Source organism: Phoxinus phoxinus (assembly GCF_949152265.1).
Source record: "Phoxinus phoxinus genome assembly, chromosome: 7".
Taxonomy (NCBI): domain Eukaryota; kingdom Metazoa; phylum Chordata; class Actinopteri; order Cypriniformes; family Leuciscidae; genus Phoxinus; species Phoxinus phoxinus.
The window spans coordinates 29860438-29883706 of record NC_136882.1 but is presented as its reverse complement, the minus strand read 5'-3'; the positions used below and the strand labels follow the sequence as shown (position 1 = coordinate 29883706).

The 23269-nt window shown below is 38.1% G+C and overlaps 1 protein-coding gene across 1 annotated transcript in view; it reads right to left on the bottom strand.

Annotated features, from left to right (window-relative positions):
* lrp1bb (low density lipoprotein receptor-related protein 1Bb) overlaps nucleotides 1-23269 on the bottom strand; it is a gene marked incomplete at its 5' end in the record, with an annotated part of 305396 nt that overhangs the window by 61095 nt on the left and 221032 nt on the right. Inside the window, 17 exons of the mRNA XM_079617452.1 lie at nucleotides 156-284; nucleotides 1096-1215; nucleotides 5749-5871; nucleotides 6456-6605; nucleotides 7822-7935; nucleotides 8287-8406; nucleotides 8665-8793; nucleotides 9580-9705; nucleotides 11233-11425; nucleotides 13679-13883; nucleotides 14955-15144; nucleotides 17932-18303; nucleotides 18429-18553; nucleotides 18868-19019; nucleotides 19132-19258; nucleotides 21934-22063; nucleotides 22360-22494. Coding sequence (XP_079473578.1) covers nucleotides 156-284; nucleotides 1096-1215; nucleotides 5749-5871; nucleotides 6456-6605; nucleotides 7822-7935; nucleotides 8287-8406; nucleotides 8665-8793; nucleotides 9580-9705; nucleotides 11233-11425; nucleotides 13679-13883; nucleotides 14955-15144; nucleotides 17932-18303; nucleotides 18429-18553; nucleotides 18868-19019; nucleotides 19132-19258; nucleotides 21934-22063; nucleotides 22360-22494 — 2640 coding nt within the window. The remainder of the gene's footprint in view (nucleotides 1-155; nucleotides 285-1095; nucleotides 1216-5748; nucleotides 5872-6455; nucleotides 6606-7821; nucleotides 7936-8286; nucleotides 8407-8664; nucleotides 8794-9579; nucleotides 9706-11232; nucleotides 11426-13678; nucleotides 13884-14954; nucleotides 15145-17931; nucleotides 18304-18428; nucleotides 18554-18867; nucleotides 19020-19131; nucleotides 19259-21933; nucleotides 22064-22359; nucleotides 22495-23269) is intronic.

Here is a 23269-nt window from a genome sequence, read left to right as displayed (position 1 = left end):
TCATTGAGTTTTTAAATCCTGACCTGAGCACGTATCAAATAGCCAATTATAATGAATGGCCAACATCGCTGCTAGAACAACACCTGAAGGGAGCTTTCATCGATAACACATCGACATGCAGAAGGCATTTTAAACAGATCAATGGGAATATTTACCACAGCCGGCCGCTGCGAGCTCATCGCTGCCATCGGGACAGTCTCTCTCCCCATCACATAACCAGCGCTTTGGGACGCATGCGTACGAGCCTGGACAACTGAATAACCCTGGGGCACAGGTCACCGAGCCTGGAATATATTTTATTAGTAATGCATCATTCATTTTTGTTCAAGTCTATATAATATAAATGACGAATATCTGGAGGAATCACACAGCTTTTTAGCAAATGCCTAAGTAACGGAGGCAAGCTACAGTAGTAAGAGGGGGGCGTGTAAATCTCATTCATCCGGCCTTAATAGGCGTGCTAGTGTCTGATACTAGAGACTGTGAACTTTAGTGTCCTTTAGCATTCTTTAGTGTCCTTGTGTGCCGCCTTCCATGCCGAAGACATCGGTTTGACCCGCCCGGAGCGGGTCAAATGAGACCGTCACATTTGGTGCCGTGACCCAGATGAGAGTGAGGTTTGAGGGGGTGAGTGTAAAAGAGGGAAGCTAGTAAGAACTAAGCATCTAAACCTCATTCCTCTGGCCTCAAGAGGCACTAGAGACTTCCTCCCATGCCGGAGACGCCGGATAAAATCTCGCTCAGAGAGGGTCGAGTAGGACTGGTTACACATAGTACACATTTGGAAGTTCAGTGTTGCTTATCAAGTTCTGAAAAGTATTTATTGTGTTTAATTGCATTTGCCATTATTAAGAACAGAGCAAAGTCATTAATATCTCACTGACATTTCATTACAGTCCAATTAAACGATTGTTTACCACCAATATGTTCTAATATATTAAAAAAAATGATTGCATTTTTATAATTGGCCAATTTATAATAGTTGCATAGTATTTAGCCTGTGCATAAACTCAAATAATTCAAAACGCTGTCTTTGCACATAAAAAAAGGAACATTTACAGTCACACAGAATGGAAGGAGAGGTCAAATGCATACCACAGAGATCCACGTTCTCGTCCACCCCGTCTCCACAGTCATCTTCGCCATCACAGAGCCACTGCTTCGCTATGCACTTGTTCTTTGAACAGGCAAACTGGTTCCACAGACAGGAGGAGTCTATCAACAGAATAGTTTACACATCACAAATAACAGTGCTTAGAAAAAAATGACATCCACAATTTACAACTCATCTATAAACTGAATGCTTTTAGAGATAGTTTATTTTTAAATTCAGCAGACTTTGAAGTAGACCTCTGGATTACACTTATATTACTTGTGCTCTCAAAACACAGCAACCACAAACCATGCAATACGTCAGTCTTTCTCAAAGTGGCTTTTATATGAAGATTAAATAAAGCAGAATAATAATGTTTTCTGCACTTTTGTTGTGTAATCACACTTTATTCTGGCATCCTTCACAAACATATAGTACTTGCATACACATCTATCTGTATGTTCTAGGTGTTGAGCAGCAATTTTACCCTTAAAATTGGAACTTATAGCTTTAAGTCCTTCCCCTGTCAGTTTTGAGGACGTCGACATGCTAGTGCAATTTTAGGTGGACAAAGTACACAACTTCCTTACTTGAGTGAAAGTACAGATACTACTGGTCAAATATTACTCCGTTAAAGTAAAAGTTGTAAAGACCGATTGTTACCTAAGTACAAGTACAATATTACTTGTTTTTAAAAGTACTTAAGTATCAGAAGTAAAAAGTAAATGCAACAATAATAAAACAATGCATTGACATGTAATACTTACAGTGCCGTATGCCTCTGAATCTATGCCTGCCTTCCCTCATATCAATATCAAATTTATTTCTAGAACACACTTAGTTCCAGTAGTGGGATTGAATGTGAGATTGAATAAATGCTCTCAATAACTTCCACAATGGTTTCGGACACCCAAATGGCTGTTCCCTCAAATAGTGCCCCATTTAAAGATTTTTGGCCTTTTAGTATGAATATGTTAGCCTTAAGGCCATTGCACACTGAGTCCGAAATTCACATCCGAAATTTTCGCACATTAAAAAATAAATACGACCTCACGTTATGTCAATCACGCTTGCACACTGCCTCCGAAACTTTCGTCCGTCATAAAAAAAATCGAAACGGGTTCGATTTTCTGCGTTTTTCGCATCCGTAACAAGGAGTTTGAATAGTGTTTGAATGGTGGTTTGACAATTCAGAGCCACCGAATCACGAATACGAAAAAACGCATACGAAAATTTCGGACTCAGTGTGCAATGGCCTTTACTATTATCTAGAAGCTAGTGTGCTCCAAAACAATGACAAAATTCGCATTTAGAAGACCAAACCCAACGTTGAAAATGAAAATTAGGTTGATGTCAGAATCCAATGTCAGATTTACGTTAATCTCCAACGTTGGACAGAAGTTGTATTGTGGTTGCAAATGAACATCATGTTGACGTCAGAAACCAACATCAGTCGGGTTCTGACATCAATCCAACTTTCATTTCCAACCAAAATCCAATATCTGTCCGACGTCGGGTTCTCTGACGTAATTCCGACGTCGGGTTCTCTGACGTAATTCCGACGTAGGGTTCTGATGTCATGCCAACGTCGGGTTCTGACGTCAACACGACTTTTATTTCCAACCAAAATGCAACCCCTGCAACCTAAATCATCCCCTGACTGACTTTCTACTCAAGGACCTTGACAGAATTGTAGTGGAGTACAAAGTACGATACTTGTCTTTCAAATGTAGTGAAGTTAAAGTGAAAAGTTTCCAGAAAAAATTATTCTCAAGTACTCAAAAAGTGTACTTAAGTACAGTACTCAAGTAAATGTACTTTGTTACTGTCCACCTCTGAATTTTACAAGATGACAAAATAATATTCCAGCTGATATATGGATTTAAAATGTACAACATTTATTTTGTGGCAAAACTGACCAAAGATATTGAAAAGCAAAATAAAAGCATGTGTTCGGAACCAATTTCTGTTTCTTGTGTTAAGTCAGTCCATAATAATTGTAGTATGGCGAATTTCGACATATTTTTATGTCTTTGTATACTCTATCGTTCAAAATTTTGGGGTCAGAACGTTTTTCTTAAAAAATACATAGTTTATTCAACAATGATGCAATACATTAAAAAGTGAAAGCAACGACATTTGTGATGTTACAAAATATTTCAAATAAATGCTGTTCTTATAATCTTTCTCTTCAACAGAGTCCAGAAAAAAATGTATCATGGTTCCCACAAAAATACTAAGCAGCAAGGGCGTAGGTTTGGTCTCAGCTTTGGTGGGGACATCCCACCCCCACACCACCCCCTTATTTTTTCAGCCAATCAAATGACGGTGTTCCTGTACTGTCGTCCTGGCCATGGGAATCGATGCAAATAGCTGCAACAGGGTTTTTTTCCTGGCTCAAAACTAGGCGGAGTTGGTAAAATTCTGATGATGTATTTTATTAAAAAGATAATTTAATTTGTATTTTTCATATACCAACATATAGCCTACTCTGTTTTCCACAGTACTTTTGTGGGTGGACCTCGGTATCTCTAGAGGGGTCCGGGGGCATGCCCACCCGTAAGAAAATTTTGTACATTTTAAAGATAAATTCATTAATCTGGTGCACTTTGAGTCACCAGAATCCACTGTTAAAAATAAATAATCCACCCGCCCAAACCTATGATATTCTCTGATTTCGATATCTGATCATCACATTACAATTATTCAAATTATCAGTGTTAAGCATGATAATATGGTAAAATGTCACATTGTAGTAGGGTGATTTAAAAATAACATTTATTTTAAATAAAAGTTCTTCTTTTGGCAAAATTACATTTCTTTAATAGCCTAAACCGAGGCTTTACTCCCTTCAAACTTAAATTGTCAATGTGTCATTGCGTCGCTGTTGGAAAACAATCTTATCAGAATATATATTTTTTTTACCTTTATAAAGGGCATTTTCCCCCTAATTTTATTAAATGTATGCTCAGTCAGCGCCAACGCTCCCACCACGCGCTGAAAAATTGCCAAATGAAAATCAATAATAATGCCTATATTATTTCAGTATAGAAACACAGACATCACGGGAGTCTCCCGCATATTGATAGCGGCTCACTGATGCCCGCGAATTAGTTAAAATCTCCCGGAATCGCGAGCGCGCCCGCGAGACAGAGACTGTGCTCCAAACCGCGTAGCGCGTGCACGGCAGAGAGGAAGAGAGAGCAAGAGACCGCACCGCGCGCGTGTGCCTCAAGAAGCGCATGTAATATGTTTGATGGACACAGGACAGAATGGACACAGGAACCCAACAGAACCGTCACGGTGGAAAAAGTGTATCTGAGCATGTGACTGTCTATCCGAGTTTTGTCCAGAGCAGAAGGCGGCACCTAATTTGACGGAGGCGGCCGCCTCGTAATTCTCTCACAAATATTGGTGGGGACAATTTTGTCATTTTAAAATATTGATTGGGACTAGTACCTAGCGTCCCCCCCTAAACCTACGCCCATGCTAAGCAGCACAACTGTTTTCAACACTGATAATAAGAAATGTTTTTTGGTCACCAAACAGATAATAAGAAATGTTTCTTGAGCACCAAATAAGCATTAGAATGATTTTTGAAGTATCATGTGACACTGAAGACTAGAGTAATGTCTGCTGAAAATTCAGCTTAGCCCACCACAGGAATAAATTACATTACATTTATTTTAAATTGAAATAATATTTCACAATATTACTGTTTATACCATATTTCTGATGAAATAAACACAGCTTTGGGAAGCATAAGACAATTATTTCAAAAACATAAACATCTTGCCAAACTCAAACTTCTGAACTGTAGACATAAAAGAGACATATTTCATATCCTTTCATTATTAAAAATACCTCAGAGATCTGCAGGAATATAATTATAGGTTAACAAAATAGCATACTACAACATGCCTAAGCATGTGCAAATTGCGATAAAAAATGCCAGTTTATATCGAAGCCAAATATTATTATTATTTTTCTTTCAGTTCTATTCTAGACAGATTTTGCCAGCCAAAAGAGTTAGAGTGGTCCACTCCTGGGGTTACACCATGGAGAAGGAAATTAAGGGTCACAGCACGATATATCTCACATTCCCATGATTCACCTTGACTCCCTGATGGTCTCTTGCTATATTTGCAGATATCCTATCTCCATTCAAAGTGCTGAGGGTGAGCAAAGATGTAGCCATTTTATGGAGAAAAACATCCTTTGAATTCCATGTTCAAGTTAGATAATGTGCATATGTCTCTATCTATCTATCTATCTATCTATCTATCTATCTATCTATCTATCTATCTATCTATCTATCTATCTATCTATCTATCTATCTATCTGTCTGTCTGTCCGTCCGTCCGTCCGTCCGTCCGTCCGTCCGTCCGTCCGTCCGTCCATTTCATACAACTTTTTGTGAACTAAAAATGCTTTCAGGGCTCCAGTTATATACATACACGCAAGCTTTCAAGGGCACAAGCACAAATGGAGATTGGTTTTTATCACCTGAATATGCTTCTCTTGACCTCAGTATTAGCAGCTGAATTGGTTTCTGCATTCAAAGCCCATCGCAAGAGGTGGGCCGTAATCTCTCGCTCCACATGAGAAATCAAGCTGAGTGAAAGCAATGGGAGGCTAATACCAGTCATGCTTACCACACTGGAACTCATCTGCACCATCTTCACAATCCTTCTGGCCATCACAAAGCCACACACTGGAGATGCAGTTCCCGCTGGGGCAGGCGAAGTGGCCTTCTGCACATTTCTGCCCGTGGGAGACTGCGGCAGTCAGAGAAAATATGTGTTTTATTATGGAGAGCGTAAAAGTCCAAGATTTGCTTAGTGTAGTGAGAATTTGGTCCAGAGGTTGTTTGGGTCATTATTTCCTCCCTAAAAAACGCTTCCAGGCAGATGAAATCTTTATGTGATGCAATTCCCTAAGGAGCTATAAGGGTATAAAAGTGCTCTTGCCTCATTAAAAGTAAATCTCCATTCAAACAGGTCTACTCCGATAAATTCCACGCTTGCTTTCTATTTGAAACCACTGACATGCTAATGAGTAATAAGCCGAAACCTGCCAAGACTAATTTTCAAGCCACCTTTTCATTAACGGTTTTGAAGGGACCGCAGCTTGCGAGAGTGTTTAAATGTCTACTCTTCGCAAGTCTGACAATCACCAATAATTATTCATCAGCTTTCCACACTTTTTGAGGCTCTTCAAGCAAGGAGGAAAAGACAGGGGCTTGTTTCTGCTTCATTACCCCTTTCATAAATAGTGTTTCGACAAAATTAATTCGATTTTAATGGAACCTGGCTTCCTCAAGCTGCAAAGCTAACAAATGGAGAGTTATACTGAGCGTTACCCTGACAGTTCCTCTCATCGGCGTAATCTCCACAGTCGTTGGCTCCATCGCACAACCAGGAATGGTGAACGCAGAGTGAGGTGGTGTTGCAGCTGACGAAGACCTTTTCTGACACTCCCATCCTGTAAAAGTCTGCACAATCTGTGTGATCTGGGGGAAGAAGGAAGACCTTGTTATCTAGGTCACATGAGACGACATAACAGGTCGATGCAAATGATTCCAACCCATATGATCATCCATGCAGACACACACAATCCATAATCAAAATTAAAATGACAGTTCACCCCAAAATAAAAATCCCCTCATTATTTACAAAATCACGGATCGTTCTGCTCACATGACTCTCTTTCGTGCGACTCAAAAGATACCTAGGCTGCACTTTGCAATATAATGAAAGTGAATGAAGCTGGGTCTCCCAAAACGTAAAAAAAAAAAAAAAAAAGCATTAAAGTAATTTATAAAAGCAAGAAAGTATCATTAAAATACAACTACACTACTATTCAAAAGTTTGGGTTAGTATATATTCTACGACCCCCATTAGAAATGTTTAAATTAACATTAATTTAGATTAATAAATGCTGCAGAAGTCTTGTTCATTCTTAGATCATGTTAACTAAAGTAGTTAACTAATGAAACCTTATTGTAAAGTGTTACCGAAACCGAACCTTCTACTCTATTAAGTTGCGCAACTGTTTTTAGCATTGATAATAATAAAATATGATTTCTGAAGGATCACCTGACACTGAAAATGCTTTGTTGTCACAGGAATAAATTACACTTTAACATATAATAAAATAGACAGCCATTACTTTAAATTGCAATAATACTTCACAATATTTACTGGGTTTTTTTCATCAAATAAAGACCATATTGACCCCAAACTTTTGAACGACAGTCATTGATGTCAATGCTGTCATATTGGATTTTAAAGAGACAGCAGAGAAGAATTTCAGTGAATAATGACTTAATTTTGTTCTTTTTGTTATTTGAAGCTAGTTACTGTATCAAATGACATCAAAATACTTAGATTATAACACAAAAAGTCCAAACAGATTGCTTCTATAATGACTTTATGGTGTTTTTTGTCCTTTTGTCCCCTTTCACTTCCATTATATGGGAAAGAGCGGAGAGGAGATTCTTGGAACTAAAAATTAATCTAAAAATGTGCCTTTTCTGTTCCACTGAGGAAAGACAGTCATACAGGTTTTGAACGATATGAGGGCAACTAAATGATGGCTGAATTTAGTTAAATCTAGGAATGCACTACATTTGTAGTCTATAATAATCAGATACGTCAAGATAATGATTATTATGGTAGGATAAAGATAACGTGTGCTGCTTTGCAACATGGGCAACGCTGCCTTACTGCAGTTCTTTTCATCCGAGGCATCAGCGCAGTCGATGACCTGGTTGCACCAGGAGGATATTGGTATGCAAGTTCCATCTTGACAGGATGACTCAGATGCAGCACATGTGACATCTGGAACAGAAACACTTCATTTACACAGAGCGGAGAGACTAAAGCACCTGGACATGCGCTTAAATGAATGAAATATTGTGCGCAGATATTTGTATGATATGCACCGCAATTCGCTGATGATAACAGGGTCTTCCAGACAGCTCCAAAGAAAATGACTTGTGAAATGCTTTCACAGCTTGAAAATTGGGTGTCATTTTTGTGGTCTAACATGGTCCAAAATAAACCTACTAGCAGCGCAATATATTTTTTGCTGCCTATTTTCTTTTATAGACTGCAAAAATAAATGACGTCTTTAAGTGAAATTTATATGCAAAATGTCACAATAATAATATTCACACACTGGATACCCACTGTTACAAAATGCCTCATCTGAGTTGTCCCCACAGTCGTCGACTCCATCACAAAAGCGGCTGTTAGCCACACAACGCCTGTTGTAGCAAGGACGGTGACCCTTTCGGCAGCTCCTGTTGTCTAGCGATACGGAGAGCAAATCTTTCACAATAGAGCAAAAAAAGCTTCACATCCTCTCTCTTATTTACTCTTTCTGTTGCTCTGAGCTTATTCCCATTTGCTCCTCTGGTTGAAAGCAGTAAGGAGTAGCGGCTCATTTTATTAGGTTGAAGCCTCAGGGAATGGAACTGCCACCTTAAACCAATTCTGAGTTCTTACTGCTATCATGATGTGAGAGCGGAGAGTACATATGGCAAAGTGTTGTGATCGGCTACTTACCACAATATTGCATTTTCTCATCTGACTTGTCTTTGCAGTGGGCAATTCCATCACATGTTAGCTGGTAGTCTATACATTCCCCGTTGCCACACTCAAACTCAGTGTGGATGTTGCAAGAGGATGTTTTGGCTATAAAAACAAAACAAAATGTGTTATTTTTTGTAAGTTGCATCATCATTTGGTGAAATTACACACTTACTGTACTAGATTTTCTGAAGACTCATTTAGTGATGCAAACGTTGCTTTCACATGAGTGTTGTGGGTTACAAGTCAATTATGACCCGTATTCAATGCAAGTATAAGTTTTTTTTCTAAATGTACATCGTTTTTCATTTTTAGGGTGAAAATCTTTCACAAGGAAGAAAAAACAGTCTACAACATGTATACTGTTCTTAGAAATGTACTCTTTGTATGGTTTTAAAAATATGTGGACCATTTTAAGCTTGATGACTCATGATGTATTCATCATGGCGATACCAATTATTGGCATATATATTGATGTATCCCTAACATACATACATACATACACACACACATATACAGCCTATATGTTAGGGATGCACTGATATATCAGCCAATACATATATCATCATAAAAATGATATATTCAAATCAAATTGTATTTTTATTTCACTTTTAATTAAATTATGAATAAATAATAGATAGGACAAAATTGGCCTCTACTCGACAATTCGTAAGATTTGAGGTATCATTCATGTCCGTAGTAAAAAAGGTATGGGAAAAGTTAAAATCCCTAATTCTGCAGTAGATTAGCAATATCCATTATGATGTTTGCTTAAACACAGGATAAATGCTGGAATTGCTAAAGAAAAGTCACTTCACATCTTTCTGAGATGGAGGGTCTCGTATTTCCTGAGAGTCACTGTGGATGTGAAATGCGAAATGCGAAACTTACACACACATCTGTTGTCATCGAGCAGGATCCGCTCTCCTCGGCAGCTGCAGTTGACTGTGCCGTCTGGAGTAAGGAGACACAGGTCACCACAACCACCATTCAGAACCCTGCATGGAGAGAGCTCACCTGAAACAGAGGGACAAGGGAACATCACGTACAATCACAACAGTGTTCGGAGTAAAAAAAAAAAAAAAAGCCTAAATAACAATTTTAAACAACAAACAAACAATGACCCAGAGAAAAGTCATTCCAAAGTCTTTGAAGTGAGCAATCCATGAAACTTTGAGCTAAAAACAGGTTTGCTTTCTTTAAAAAAAAGCTGACTATTAAAGCACACCGACAAGTGCGGCACCGTCAGGAGCTTATTCACTGAATGCCCTGGAGTTCTGACAAAAAGTGCAATTTCTAAGCAAAACAAAAAAGTTGTTTCAAATGTTAAAACTTAAGTGTAATCTCATAAATGGAAAAAGAAAACGGTACTGTTTTCCTGTGTTAGCCTTTGGAAATTACTATTTTATAAGTGTAGCTTCCAAAAGTTTGTGCACATATTGGAAATAAGGGATTTAAAATCCAATTAAACATGACAATAAAAAATAAAAAAAACATTTGAGGATTCTGACAATATTTAAAACAAAGAAAATATTTAATTAATAATAATAAAAACTATTTCAGAATCTGCTATATTTAAATAAGTGCTAAATTCTGGACTACAATTAAATAAGCAAATTTGTGAAATTGATCATGTGACTCCCTTTGTACAGACATCAATGTTCTTGCTTCCATTACAACAAGCATAATCATTCTCAAAGCATGCTGAAGAACAGGTGTTCAGTTCATGAAGTGTGAGTGCTGCTGTCATTAAAGCACAATGACAAACCAAATTGCAATTGCAATTTTCACTCAAATTATTATGAAAAAAATGATTATTCTTTTAATGAAAAAGTATTTCCACCGGCAGTCCATTCACTCAGATTGATCAAAGTAGTTTTAAATGAATGTGCAGACTGTCAGAAAATGGTATGACTCCAGAACCTCTGGGAGCTGTACGAAGCACACCTATGAAGAGCCTTCAGAATCTCTAATTCATTGCGCTATGACTCAGCATGAATATGGAAATGAGCCTCAAAAATCAAAGATGGTGTGTTAACTTGGCATAGTGTCAGATGAAAGTACAGGATAGGAAAGATCACATTTCTGATCAAAATAGCAGTTATCCTCAAATCTGTCTTGGAATGAACACACATCTCTCTCTGGAGGTGCTGACTGGTAACATTCACTAGGTAAAAATGGTTAAGGGCAGACAGCTGCAAAAAATGGTGTGATCAAACAAATGAAAGGAGAAAACCCCTCACAGCAGGCTCACAAACACAAGCCGTCGGGAGTCTCTTAAACCCATTTCTTAATGTCCTACTTGCGACAGTTCAGAGAATCCTCTTCGACTCGAGGATACGTTTTAAAATTAATTATGTCTCTAATTTAGTTTGCTTGGTTACTAAATAAGTCCATTCTAATTTATCATCCCTACTATTCCTTAGAAATCAAAAAGAGCCTCCACCAGCAAAAGCTCAGCTGTGAATCCAAAGCACGAAACACAGATATGAAAAGTTTCAGAGGGCACTTTAAGTGCCCAATTATTTATTTTGGAATACTTACAGCTATTAGTGTCTTTGGCAACTGCTATAATTCCCATTGGCTGGTGGGGAATATCAGCTCTAAGAACTTTAGTGTCTCCTCCAGTGAACTTGTTGGTTCGTAGCACAGCCCGCCTAGTCCAATCAGACCAAAAAATGTAGTTTCCATGGATAGCAAGTCCAAAAAACGTGCCAGGTCCCGACCTAACAATCACCTAAAAACAAATACAGAGGGTCACTTAAAGAGAAAATTGCGTACAGGTTTTATGTTATTTATTAATGTGTCTGAAAGAAGTCTCTTATGTGGGAATATTTCATATTAGGGCTGACATTAAAATGCTATGCAATGCTTTTCTAAACAAATTAAAATTAAGACACTAAAAAGCTCAAATCAAACGTTTCAAACAAAGTGAATTAGGTATTATCATGTACACTATGAAAAAAAAATATTTATTTCGAGACTTCTTAAAGATTACATTTAACACTGTTAAATAAAAAAGCATATTAAAAATAATAATCAATATTATAAAATGAGCGTTAGACAATCAAAATGTAAAACCAGAGAAAATTATCATGCACGATTATATATCAAATATGGACAGATGGAATAAATAAATAAAAATCTCTAATATGGTTTGGCACTGACATATTCCCTAAAATTCCTGTGCATCCCTAAAATTTCAAACATCCTGCTGTCAAAATATTCACCATTATAATCAGCCATAAAAAAAAAAAAAAAATGGTTCTATAAAGAAATGCATCTTACACACGGCTCAAAACATTGGCTTATACTTAAAAACAAGAGACAAAAACAGACTCAGACGACCACTGGTAAGTCTCTTTGAGGGGACCAAAACTAATGTGTAGGTAGAGGACACGTGCTTTAAATAATCCCCCAGCAGCCAGTTTAGCCCAGATCCTGAGAGTGTTAATGCAGGTGTCATGGTGACGGACACGGATATACATCACACGACTCCTTCAGGGAGTTTCCGGGCTGTGGGGCGGGAGGATGTCCCACAGCTCTGGAGACCCGAGCATTAACAGGAACACGCTTGTAGCCGTGATCACATTAGCCCTGCCACCATGGTGGGAAAAATAGGACAGGTGTTGATTAAGAGAGCCCAGCTTGAGCAAACAACAACTGGAGATCCGAAGGGGGGGATGAGGGGGGGAATGAGGAGCATGCCAGATGGTTTTTGATGGAGCATATTGATTCAGAATTAAATTTAGGGGTGCAAGCGTTCTGCTCCAGCACTAATTATCTCTGTTTATCTGATCAAATAGATGTCAAATAGAGTTTTCGGCTAACAACTATAGCCACATGCATTTGCTTTCAGTTCTGATGGGCATTACAGAAAATGAACATCTATAATAATAGTCAACTCTGTGTGGATATGATGTAAATGATGCACCGCACAGACTGTTTCATCAGAGAAAGTCTAACCATGCGTAGCGTTAAGCTCCGACTTACCGAACAATCCCCCTCACTAAAACTAGTTGGGAGATTCCAACTGTAAGGCAGTTTGCCAAAAGCCATGTTGATTTAGTTTTGCTTAATTCTTCACAGTTTAATTGGCTGGTTGAGAGGACAGCCCAGCAGGAGCTTTCATTACCATCAGTGCGCTTAGTTTGGGAGGTTGAGGAACTCTAATGAACTCTTTGTCGTGTTTCTTTAAAGTGAATAATTAATTACAATTAAACTAATCTTGTGAAGGGTCAACAGACACAAATAACTCTAGGGGGTTGGCTGACCTTTGAGTGGTCATCAAGTCATTATTATGTAGACGTAGTGACCGGACACAAAACCCAACAGACGTTTATGTTTTCGAAAAGGAGTAGAAATTGCTTCAACTGGTGTTTGTTATTTCCACTAATCAAAAGCACTTAATTAAACAACAACTATAAGAATAAATACAAAAATATTCATAAACAAAGAATAAACTGGAACAGGAAACCCTCTAGAATTAATAATAATAATACAAATAAATAAATGACATTTGAATCATCTTCATTTGGGGGGTTTTCTCAACAAATATTTATATGCAATTAATTGTGATTATGTTGATTAATTAATTAGCATATCATTTCATTAAGTTTGTGGAAACACTTGACAGTAAGGTTCAATTTGTTAACATTATTTTCACAACAATTTTTTACAGCATTAATAATTTAGGTTAAATGTTAATTTATAAAAAAATACTATAGTTCAATGCTAATTCAAAAATATGTATACAAATATTATGAATGTCAAATTATATTTGAGAAATTAACATACATCTAGATTAATAAATGCAGTAGATATTGTTCATTATTAGTATATGATTCCTAATGCATTGTTAAATGTTAATGAATTGAACCTTACTGTAAAGTGCTACAAAAATGATGTATCTTGACAGGAAAATTATTCTTTTAAAAAATCACGACCAAGTCTCCGAAACACCACGAAACAGAGAAAGAGTCATACTTACATGTCTTTGGGAGCCGTCATATTCACAGCGTTCAATTTTGCCAAGGCTGCCATCAGAGAAATACAGCTTTTCTGCTTTATGGTCAATTGTGAGTCCGTTAGGAGTGAATACATCTGTGCTAATGATGACTTTCATGTTATTCCCTGCAAGAGTGGAGCGCATGATACTGGGGCGCTGCTCGTTCCAATTGGTCCAAAACATGAGGCTATAAAATACACAGGACAGAAAATGAGAGGAAGAGATGCGATTTTACAGACGGCACTAGAGAAAAATGATTCAATACTGTCGTCTGTCTGTATTTTTAAACCCGCTCTATGGGACTGGGGAATATCACCGACATCACAAATTGTAGTGGACAGAAAGGCCTCAGGGCCTGTTTGACATTTCCTCTTAAAAAATTCCTTTCACAGTCTAATTCCATGGACTAATTGAAAATTAGTGATACATGCTGACATTCTATGCCAATTAATCATTTCAGGTTAGATTCTAATTAACAGCAGTCTGTAGTCCATTTGAAAAAGTGCCAGATAACCAAGTAAGCATATTCTCTCCAAGGTTGAGGGTTTAATGTAGTCAGTGAACTCAGGGTCGGCACATCTTTCTGAATATCAATGCTGTTCATCAGTCTCAAATGGTTCTTTTAGAGGGGATATTTAAGTGCATATACATTCCATTATGTCCAGAGAGCTGCTACTTTGCTCAGTCAGGAATAAAAATGTTCCAACCACAACAAATTTCACACGGTGCTTGGCTCATAGGAAGAGGTCAAACTAATTAAAATGTTTTCCTTCTTGACTGATTGACATTCCATATATGTCAGTTTTCCTGTGTGTGATGAATCAATTTGCTCTCAATTTTAAAAGTCAATATGCTTCCTCCTGACATAAAAATCAATTTTGCTTCACATTACATGTCGACAAAGGTTCCTCCGTCAAGCGGGTGAATGTATCCATTTTGTTTAGCCTATAGTGAATGGAATCTTTCCCTCTGCCGGAGCAGAAAAACAGCACCATTTGAACTTCAGTGGTTCTCGCAAGTCACATGAGCAATGATGGTGCATTTGGGGTGTTTTTAAGAGCAAATAAGCATTTCAATGCACATGACAACTAACTCAAACTCTCATGTGAAATTATATTATTTTCAGTGTGAAAGTATTGTCATTGAACATTTCTAAAAAGCATGTGTCAATGTCATTTTTGTAATTTGACAGTATTCTTTACAGACCAACAATATCAAATACCCAAGTGAGGCAAAAAACAACCACCAAAAAACATACTTTTGACATTCATCCAGGGCCAAGACATGGGGATGGTCATCCTCAGACATGGTGACAACAGCTTGCCTGGTGAAGGCTCCTTGTCGGCTCTGGTCTACTGTGTATCTGCTGATGCTTGAGGTGGTGGAGCTAGTCCAGTAAATCGTGTCCCATGCTCGGTGATAAGCTAAGCCCTCAACCGAACCCACATCTGGAGAGGAAAACAAACTACAGTTTGACCATGCTTCTTTCCCAGCTGGCTAATGACATATTGAAACCAGTCACATGGAAAGGTGAAGTAAAAGTATGCTCTCTTTGATGTATAAATTGCGTGTTCATTTGTGCTTTTTTTGTATTCATAGCTCAGTTTAAGAATTTTTTACAATTATTTTACTATTATGTTTATACCATCATACTGTTTTTTGGAATTAGACCATGGTAATGAATTAATGTAATATTTTTTAATGAAAAATATAACAAAAAACATTGCAATGGTGTTCACACACAGACACACACACAAATGGTAATGTTGGTTTTCTAATACTGAAATCACACAGTGAGTGAGTTCATTCAGAAAACCATAATAAATCAAAGTGACATCTCACTAAGCATTATAAAACTGTAAGGTTTTATCTGCTGTCATGTCTGAAACCTCATCAGTTAAATAGCAATTGCGGTTGACTTAGCAGAGGCTGTGGCTAAAAATGCCACACTTTGAAAAATCTTAGATACTACTTTATGAACAGTCTGCAGAAATCCATCACTAATTAATCATTCACAATAAAAAGTACCTGACAGCTTGCCTTTGCAGAAACTGTTAGAGAGGCCAGGGAGTAATTAACAGGGGATGTATGACTTAATTAGGGAAATACGGATTATTAACGTCCTCGCCCTCTCCCGGTGACAGAACGCAGAGTGTGCATGAGTGTTTGTATGTGTTTCCTGAGTGTGCATGGAGTCGAGATGGCTGGGATTGGCTTTCATCTCTGGAAAAGTGAGTGAGCTCAAGTGTGGAGACGCCATCAAAAGAGCAGGCTCATTTCAACCTGTAGTCAAGATCACTCTCTCACTCTCCCTGGCTGCGGTACTTACGCTCAAATGGATAGAGGTGGAGGATATCTCTGTGAAGGTTACAGCGTGGTAGCGGTATGGAAAGTTCACATGAATGGTCAAATGCATTTCTAGATAAAAAATGTCTCAACACACTACATCCTCTTCAAAAGAAAGAAAAAAACAAAACAAAACTGTACAGCTAATTTTAAATTACAGACCTACTTCTCAGTAAAATCGGTATTAATGTATTGTGCATTTTATGCTAGTCACTTGAAAAATGTGCATGACATTGTTTAATTTAATTAGTTAATTTGACATATTATTAATGCATTTTAGCAATTAGCATTTAACTAATTTTAAAAAAAGTAGTGCATTCAACAGCAATTTAGTTTTAGCTGTAACACTGAAATTCCTATGAAGAATCGTCACATTTCACAGGTTTCAAGAACATCACATACTGCAGTTAATGTCTTAACACTACACGTGCAAGAAAAAAAGCAGTGATTCTTTTTGCTGTAAATTATATTTTGTCACATATGCTAAACAAAGGGAAGAGAGAATCAGAACAAACCCCCTTTTATTATCACCAAGAGGATAGATATGGCAAATTAAGTAAAACTGAAATATGAAAAGGTCTAACACCTAAGGAGCAATGAGGTTAGTTAAAAGAGAATTCAGAGAGTACTGCAAGTGGGTAGAAGCACTAATCATGCAGCACTTTCTAAGTATATCTGCATCCCATTAACTTCAGCAAAGTGAAATGAGCTGGGTTACTAAATACCAAAAAGGCATTCAGGACTTTATTTTTCTCTGTTTACATAGGACAAAGAAACTGCATTTAGATAGTTCATGCAAAAAAAGAAAGAAAAAGAAAACAAAGGGGAAACATAAGTAAAAAATTAATAATTTACTTAAATTGTTTTGTCATAAAGCAAAGTATGGGTTTCTTTCTCAGGACTGAAGATTATAAGCTTTAAGAAAAGAAGCATACCATAAAAGTAAGTTATGATAAATCTAATTTTTGGGTGAATTATTTCTTTAAGAACATCCCCTGAATTTCTGCTATCCATCATGAAGAATTTCATTCAAGAATTTCTGGTGTACATTTACGTTAGAGCACCGTTCTTCTTATTTGCCATTTGAACTTAATTATGTTTGCATCTGTTCTGAATAAGAAATTACGAAGTGAACAAGCTATAATACTGTAAGTAGTACATCATCTTTTTTCTTTTTTTTACAACAAAAACCTTGTCTCATTACATTGTAAATGGATAATACACAGTCATTAGGCATATTAGGTTTTCATTGTGGGCTACCATCAGACGTGGATATTGATCGCGGCTGAAATGTCTGCCGTATATAGCATACATGAGGAAATCAATAACCATATTCTGAACTTTCCAACAGCAGTGACAGGCAGGATCTTGAAAAATATCACCCCGCTTCCATTCATATTTCTGTTACAGTTTGAGGACGGTGGAAATGAGACGAGCGATTTTAATCCATCAAGAATCCATCATGGAAAAAGATGCAGTGTTTTAAACATCTTTTTTGACAGTTAAATTGGTCCCACTTAGTTGTGGAAAAATGGAGGTAGCTATTACAACACTTTTACTAGATGTTGGATGCATGGAGGCCTTGCTGTACATCACAGGCAGTGCCACTTACGCTTTCCAACAAATGGCCTTTCACAAATGGCTGCTAAGAGGCTGGAATGGTTCTAGCAGCAGAACATTAAACAACATGTGGGCCACTGCAATGAGTCTGCATCAGGACGACGACAGGACCAAAAACAAGTGCCCAAATCTGTGGAAGCAACATCTTTCATGATCATCAAAAGGCTAGCACAAAACCCAAACCAAGAAGCAATTAGCAGGACTTTCCAAACACCCCTTCACAACCATTTCTGCAAGAAAGCATGTACAATAAAACCAACTAGACTTACTGTCAACTATGACTTGTCTTCCTGACCAGTCATCATTGATCATCTGAATATTCCCAAAATGAATGTCGCTGAAGAATATGCGGTTGTGGTGTGAGCTCTGTTGCCGATAATCGAATGCCAGAGCAACGACGTTCTTGAAGTAATCTGGGTTCTCAAAAGGTTGAAGAGGGGAGTTAAGATCACTCTCGTCAGATAAGTGGATGCTCTTCAAGATGGTCCTTTCAGAGTAGAGAAGATAGCCCTCATATCTTTGGCAAGCAAAGCCATCTTCAGCTAAGTACCCATGGGCACAGGAACAGGTCCTTCTTCCACTGCCCAAGTGAAAACACAGCTGTTGACAACCTCCATTGTTCCTCGCACACGGGTTGGTGCCTGCATGCAAAAGCATAGACAAACATCACTGGATGCACACTGCGATAATCAGAATAAATCTTGTTCTGTTTTTAAGAAAACATATGTGGCATAATAAAATAAACTCATTAAGTTGAAACCTCAACCTTTCTCCCGGCCTCTGTTAAACACTTTAACGTCCTTCAGGTTGACGCCAAGACCACTTCTCATCGTCACGGCGTCGTTGGCATCGCTCTTGAATCCGCGGCGGATTGATCCGTTGGCGTGGGCTCTGCCATAGACGGCACAGAGAGAGAGAGTCTGACATTGGCGTAATGATGGCAGTTTTCTAATTAAAAGCAGCAAGACTCATTAAAACACACAGAAAAGCTGCTTTAGCGGCAAAGCCGAGAAAACGTCACCTTGGCGATGACTTACGGTACATCTTATTTACATAAGGCCAATGGAGGCTGCCTGGGAGATGACATAAACATACGGCAGGCCTCATAATAACCTTGCTCGGAAGGGGTTAATCCGTTGAGACTGGAGCAGCTGGCTCCGTGGGCCACTTTGGAGAGTGTAGCACTTAGTAAAATAATAAATTACCTGTCAGACCAGTAGATGTAAGCCCCGAACACAGCCACGGAGAACAGGTCCACATTGGAGGCTGACAGTACAATCTCTCGGCCCTCCCCGGTTTCAAGGTTGATCCTTTCTATCTTGTCGGTCCGGGCGTCGCTCCAGTATAATCTATTTTCCTAGAAAGCAATTTGAAAATGAGCACCTCTCCCTTTGAGCAGCTCTATTTTATCAGCATCAGAAGAAGAGAGAGTGAGCCGAGCATCAGGAAGTAGAATCATGTCACCCTACCTCGTAGTCAATGGTGATTCCATTCGGCCAGGCAATGCCAGAACTGACCAAGGTAACTTGGTCAGAACCGTCCAGTCGTGCACGACCTATGCAAGGATTTTTCCCCCACTCGGTCCAGAATAAGTAACTGTTAATTGGAAAAATCTGATTCGGATGACCATTTTAACAATTAAAGACCTTAAAGGAACAGTTCAGCCAAAAATTCCGTCATCATTTATTCACTTTAAAGGGATAGTTCACCCAAAAATGAAAATTTGCTGTTCATTTACTCACCCTCAGACCATTCAAGATGTAGGTGACTTTTCGTGAGTAGAACAGTAAAGAAGATTTTTTAGAAGAAACTGTATTCCGCTGTGGTTCATATAATGGAAGTCAATGGGTGCCATCACTTTGAGATAAAAAAAACAAAAAACATATGCAGACAAAACAAAATACCTGTACTCCTGATACATTAAGGTCTTAAGAAGTGTAACGATCGGCCTATGCAAGAAAATGAACATTATTTACAACATTTTTACCTCTAATCCACAGCCTTGGCAAACGGCCCTGAGCGTGAGCTTTCTGTCGCATAATGACGTATGCGCGGAAGTGACCTCACGTGAGCTGACGCTGTTTGTTTGAGGGAGGGCGTGTGTTCACCAGCAGTGCGGATGGATAAAGCGGTTTCAAAGTACCAGTCATCACAATGGCCGATGATTTAAATTATCTCGCTGTACCACTAGACAAAGTGTCGCCTGCAGTTTACACATGGCAAGCTAAAGACTATGTGCAAAAAGCTGGGCTCAGCAGTGGAGAAAAGCCGGGATCTTCAGTCAGGCAGCTGCCTCAATGATTTTTTTGAGTTGTGGCATTGCAATGTTCTATTCGTGACAACAGAGGCTCTCTACTTCTGTTGTCATCGCATGACACTTAGAACAAGAACACCACCCCGTTTCAAGAGACCTCTGTCTCCCCGAGGCTTGATGACGTTCCCCTGCCGCTGCTTCCTCGATCTCTCGCACTTGATCAGAGTATTCTGGTATAAACAAGTATGATTGTGCAAAAAATTCCACGTTGTCTAGTGTTACATCAAAATCATAAGACATTGTGATGAGTGGTACTTTCAAACCGCTTTAGACGTTGAACACACACCCTCCCTCTCTGTAGTAATCGAACAAAGTGTGAGGTCACTCCAGCACATACGTCATTATGCGACAGGAAGCTCACGCTGCAGACTGTAAACGCACCCAACGTGCTCAGGACCGTTTGCCAAGGCTGTGGATTAGAGGTAAAAATTTTGTAAATAATGTTCAGCTTCTGGCATAGACCGATCGTTTTGCTTCTTCTTGAGCCGCAGGTATTAATTTTGTTTTGTCTGAATGTGTTTTTTTAAAATCTCACACTAATAGCAGCCATTGACTTCCATTATAGGAATCACAGAAGACCACAGTTTTAGCTGAACATCTTCTTTACTGTTCTGCTGAAGAAGAAGAAAAGCCACTAACAGCTTGGATGGCCTGAGTTTGAGTAAATTAACAGCAAGTTATAATTTTTTGGTGAACTATCAAAAATCTATTTTCCTACAAAAATCTGAAGACTCCAAGCTAAAAAAAGGATGCAAAAGTATCATAAAGTGGTCCAAGTGGTCATTAGTTTGAACTGAATCTTTCAATAAATAATTGTAATGCAAGACTTCAGAAACCTTATGATAATGTTTTGAGAGACACAATTGTTTATTACTAAATATAAATTGACATCAGCCTTACAACAACTTGGCATATTAATTAGAGAAGTATAAATCATTGTGAACAAATCATTCTTTTGAAATGAATCGGTTCAGTGATGGTTTGAATTGATTCTTAAAACTTCACAAATCTGTCTGGTATGGATCTCAATGATTTGGTTGTAGCCGTTAACATAACAATATTATACTTTAATGATACTGTTTGCATCCCCTCTGACTCTTGAAAGCTTCCCCATTCACTATACAATTACATTTAATTATTTTGCAGACACGTTTATCTAAAAAATACAAGGAAAAAGTAAAGAGCAACCATCACAGAATTTCTACTTTTGTGCTGACAGAAAGTAAGCTGCATGTATGGGTTTGGAACGACATGATGGTGAGTAAAAGATGTCAGAATTTTCATTTTTGGGTGAACTACTCCTTTAAAGTCTATAACTGTTGTTACACCACCAAGGAAATGTCATTCAAAGTTTGACTCAACTGAGAAAGGAAAAGACAGCTTTTATAGCCTTAGGCTTGAATGGGAGGCTCTTTTTTTGGATGTCTGGGATTTAGAGGATCCCACTCCTGATGCTGTCTGCTGTCAGCAGATATATGGTAGATGGGTTAACACGCTCATATGTCTAAAACGTGTCTTCTCAGTGTGTGATTCTGATTGTAGGGTGTGAAGAACAAAATCAAGGCAAACAAAAAAAAACTAGCATGGAGACCATATATGTTGATCCTAATTACTGAAAGAATACCATAATGGACTACAAAATGGGCCTGTGACTAACTAAAGATGCATTTCTGCTAGTTTTAAATTATCCATTTGGTTCATTAGTGATGGCCAAGACATTTTAAATCTAATTTGTCAGCAAAACAGTCTTAGTCAGATCACAATATGTATTTGACCTTCAAAAGGTAAACAAACCCCTGCATTTTCATTTCTCAAGAGCTCATTGTATTATATGGTCTAATACACATGTATAGTTCCCTAAAATTTACTCAGTAATTTGCAGTCTTTCTAAAGATTTATATTACTGAACAGCAGACATGGCTGAATCTGATCCATTGTCTAAAAGGCATATACGTACCCTCTCTGTGGATGCACTGCAATGGCTCTTGGCTGATCCAGCCCATCTGATATTACAACTGACCGGTAGAGACCATTTAGACGAGCAATTTCAATGAGGTTGAGGCCATGGTCTGTCCAGTAAAGGTTACCTGGTTAAAAAAAATAAAAAATATTAATACTTCACAAGATTACTGTTTTTTTAAATTGCATTGTATTTTATTATATCAAATAAATGCAGCCTCGGTGACCATAAGATACTTTTCCCCCCAAAAATTATAAGCAATTGTACTAAACCTAAACTTTTGAAAGGAAAATGCAAAGATTTTATCTTGAAAAGTGCTGACATTGTGGGCTGAGCAATACCATTTATTGAAAAACTATACACAGACAGATAGTGATAGAAAAATGGCAGCATTCCATTTTTATAATGATGTTTGTGTCTAACCAGCAATCCAATCGACTGCGATGCCCTCCACTCTGTTGATGCCAGTGGTGATAATGTCTTCCCTCCATGTCTGATCCCTCTTGGCTCTGGAGATCCGGTTTAAACCCATGTCTGTCCAGTAAATTGTATCATTGCCTGTATGAAGGAGGACATTTTTATGCACATTAGGAGCAAAGCTGGTAACATAAATAGTGTATGAGAATGCATCTCAGAAGCTTTAAATTAATAAATAAAGCAAGCAAGCACAGGACAGATATATCCTGGAAACGTCGTATAAGGTTTGTAAGAGATCCCATAATAATTTCTAATGCTTTTTATCAGTAACAATAACTACAGTTGCCAACAAGCTTTTAGTAAGGAGACATTCAAAGTGACAAACAAAAATTGTGTAGCAAACAAATCAAACATGATTAGCAATGACTAAAAGATTGTTTTGACAGAAGCACACTCTAAATGTAAATGGTATTTTTGCCCTACAACCGAATGCGGCAAGAGTAGTTATTTACTTGCACCCTACTGTTATTGCTGAATTTACATGGCTAACGGATTTCTTACATGTGACAACAGCCAGCTGGAAGGCCCTCATCTGTTTTATGCTCCAACAGGCTGCCTCTTAATAACATGCAAATGGTATGCATGTGTAATCAGCTGTCATAGGCTGAGTTGGACTGGGGTTTTCTTCACCTGAGATGCGCTGATTCTGGTGGTAGGCGAGAGTATTTGCATAGAAACTCTCTGACCATCTGCCTCTATTGCCCTGCTGCTGAGGTCAGCAATTCTGCCATGTTTCCCAACCCACACGCGCGTGGAAAAAAAAAGACCTGTCCAATGACTTAAGGTGAATTAAGGTGACTGAAAATCTGTTTGAATACATATAAACATCTATTCAGTTTAGAGCAGATACAAAGGA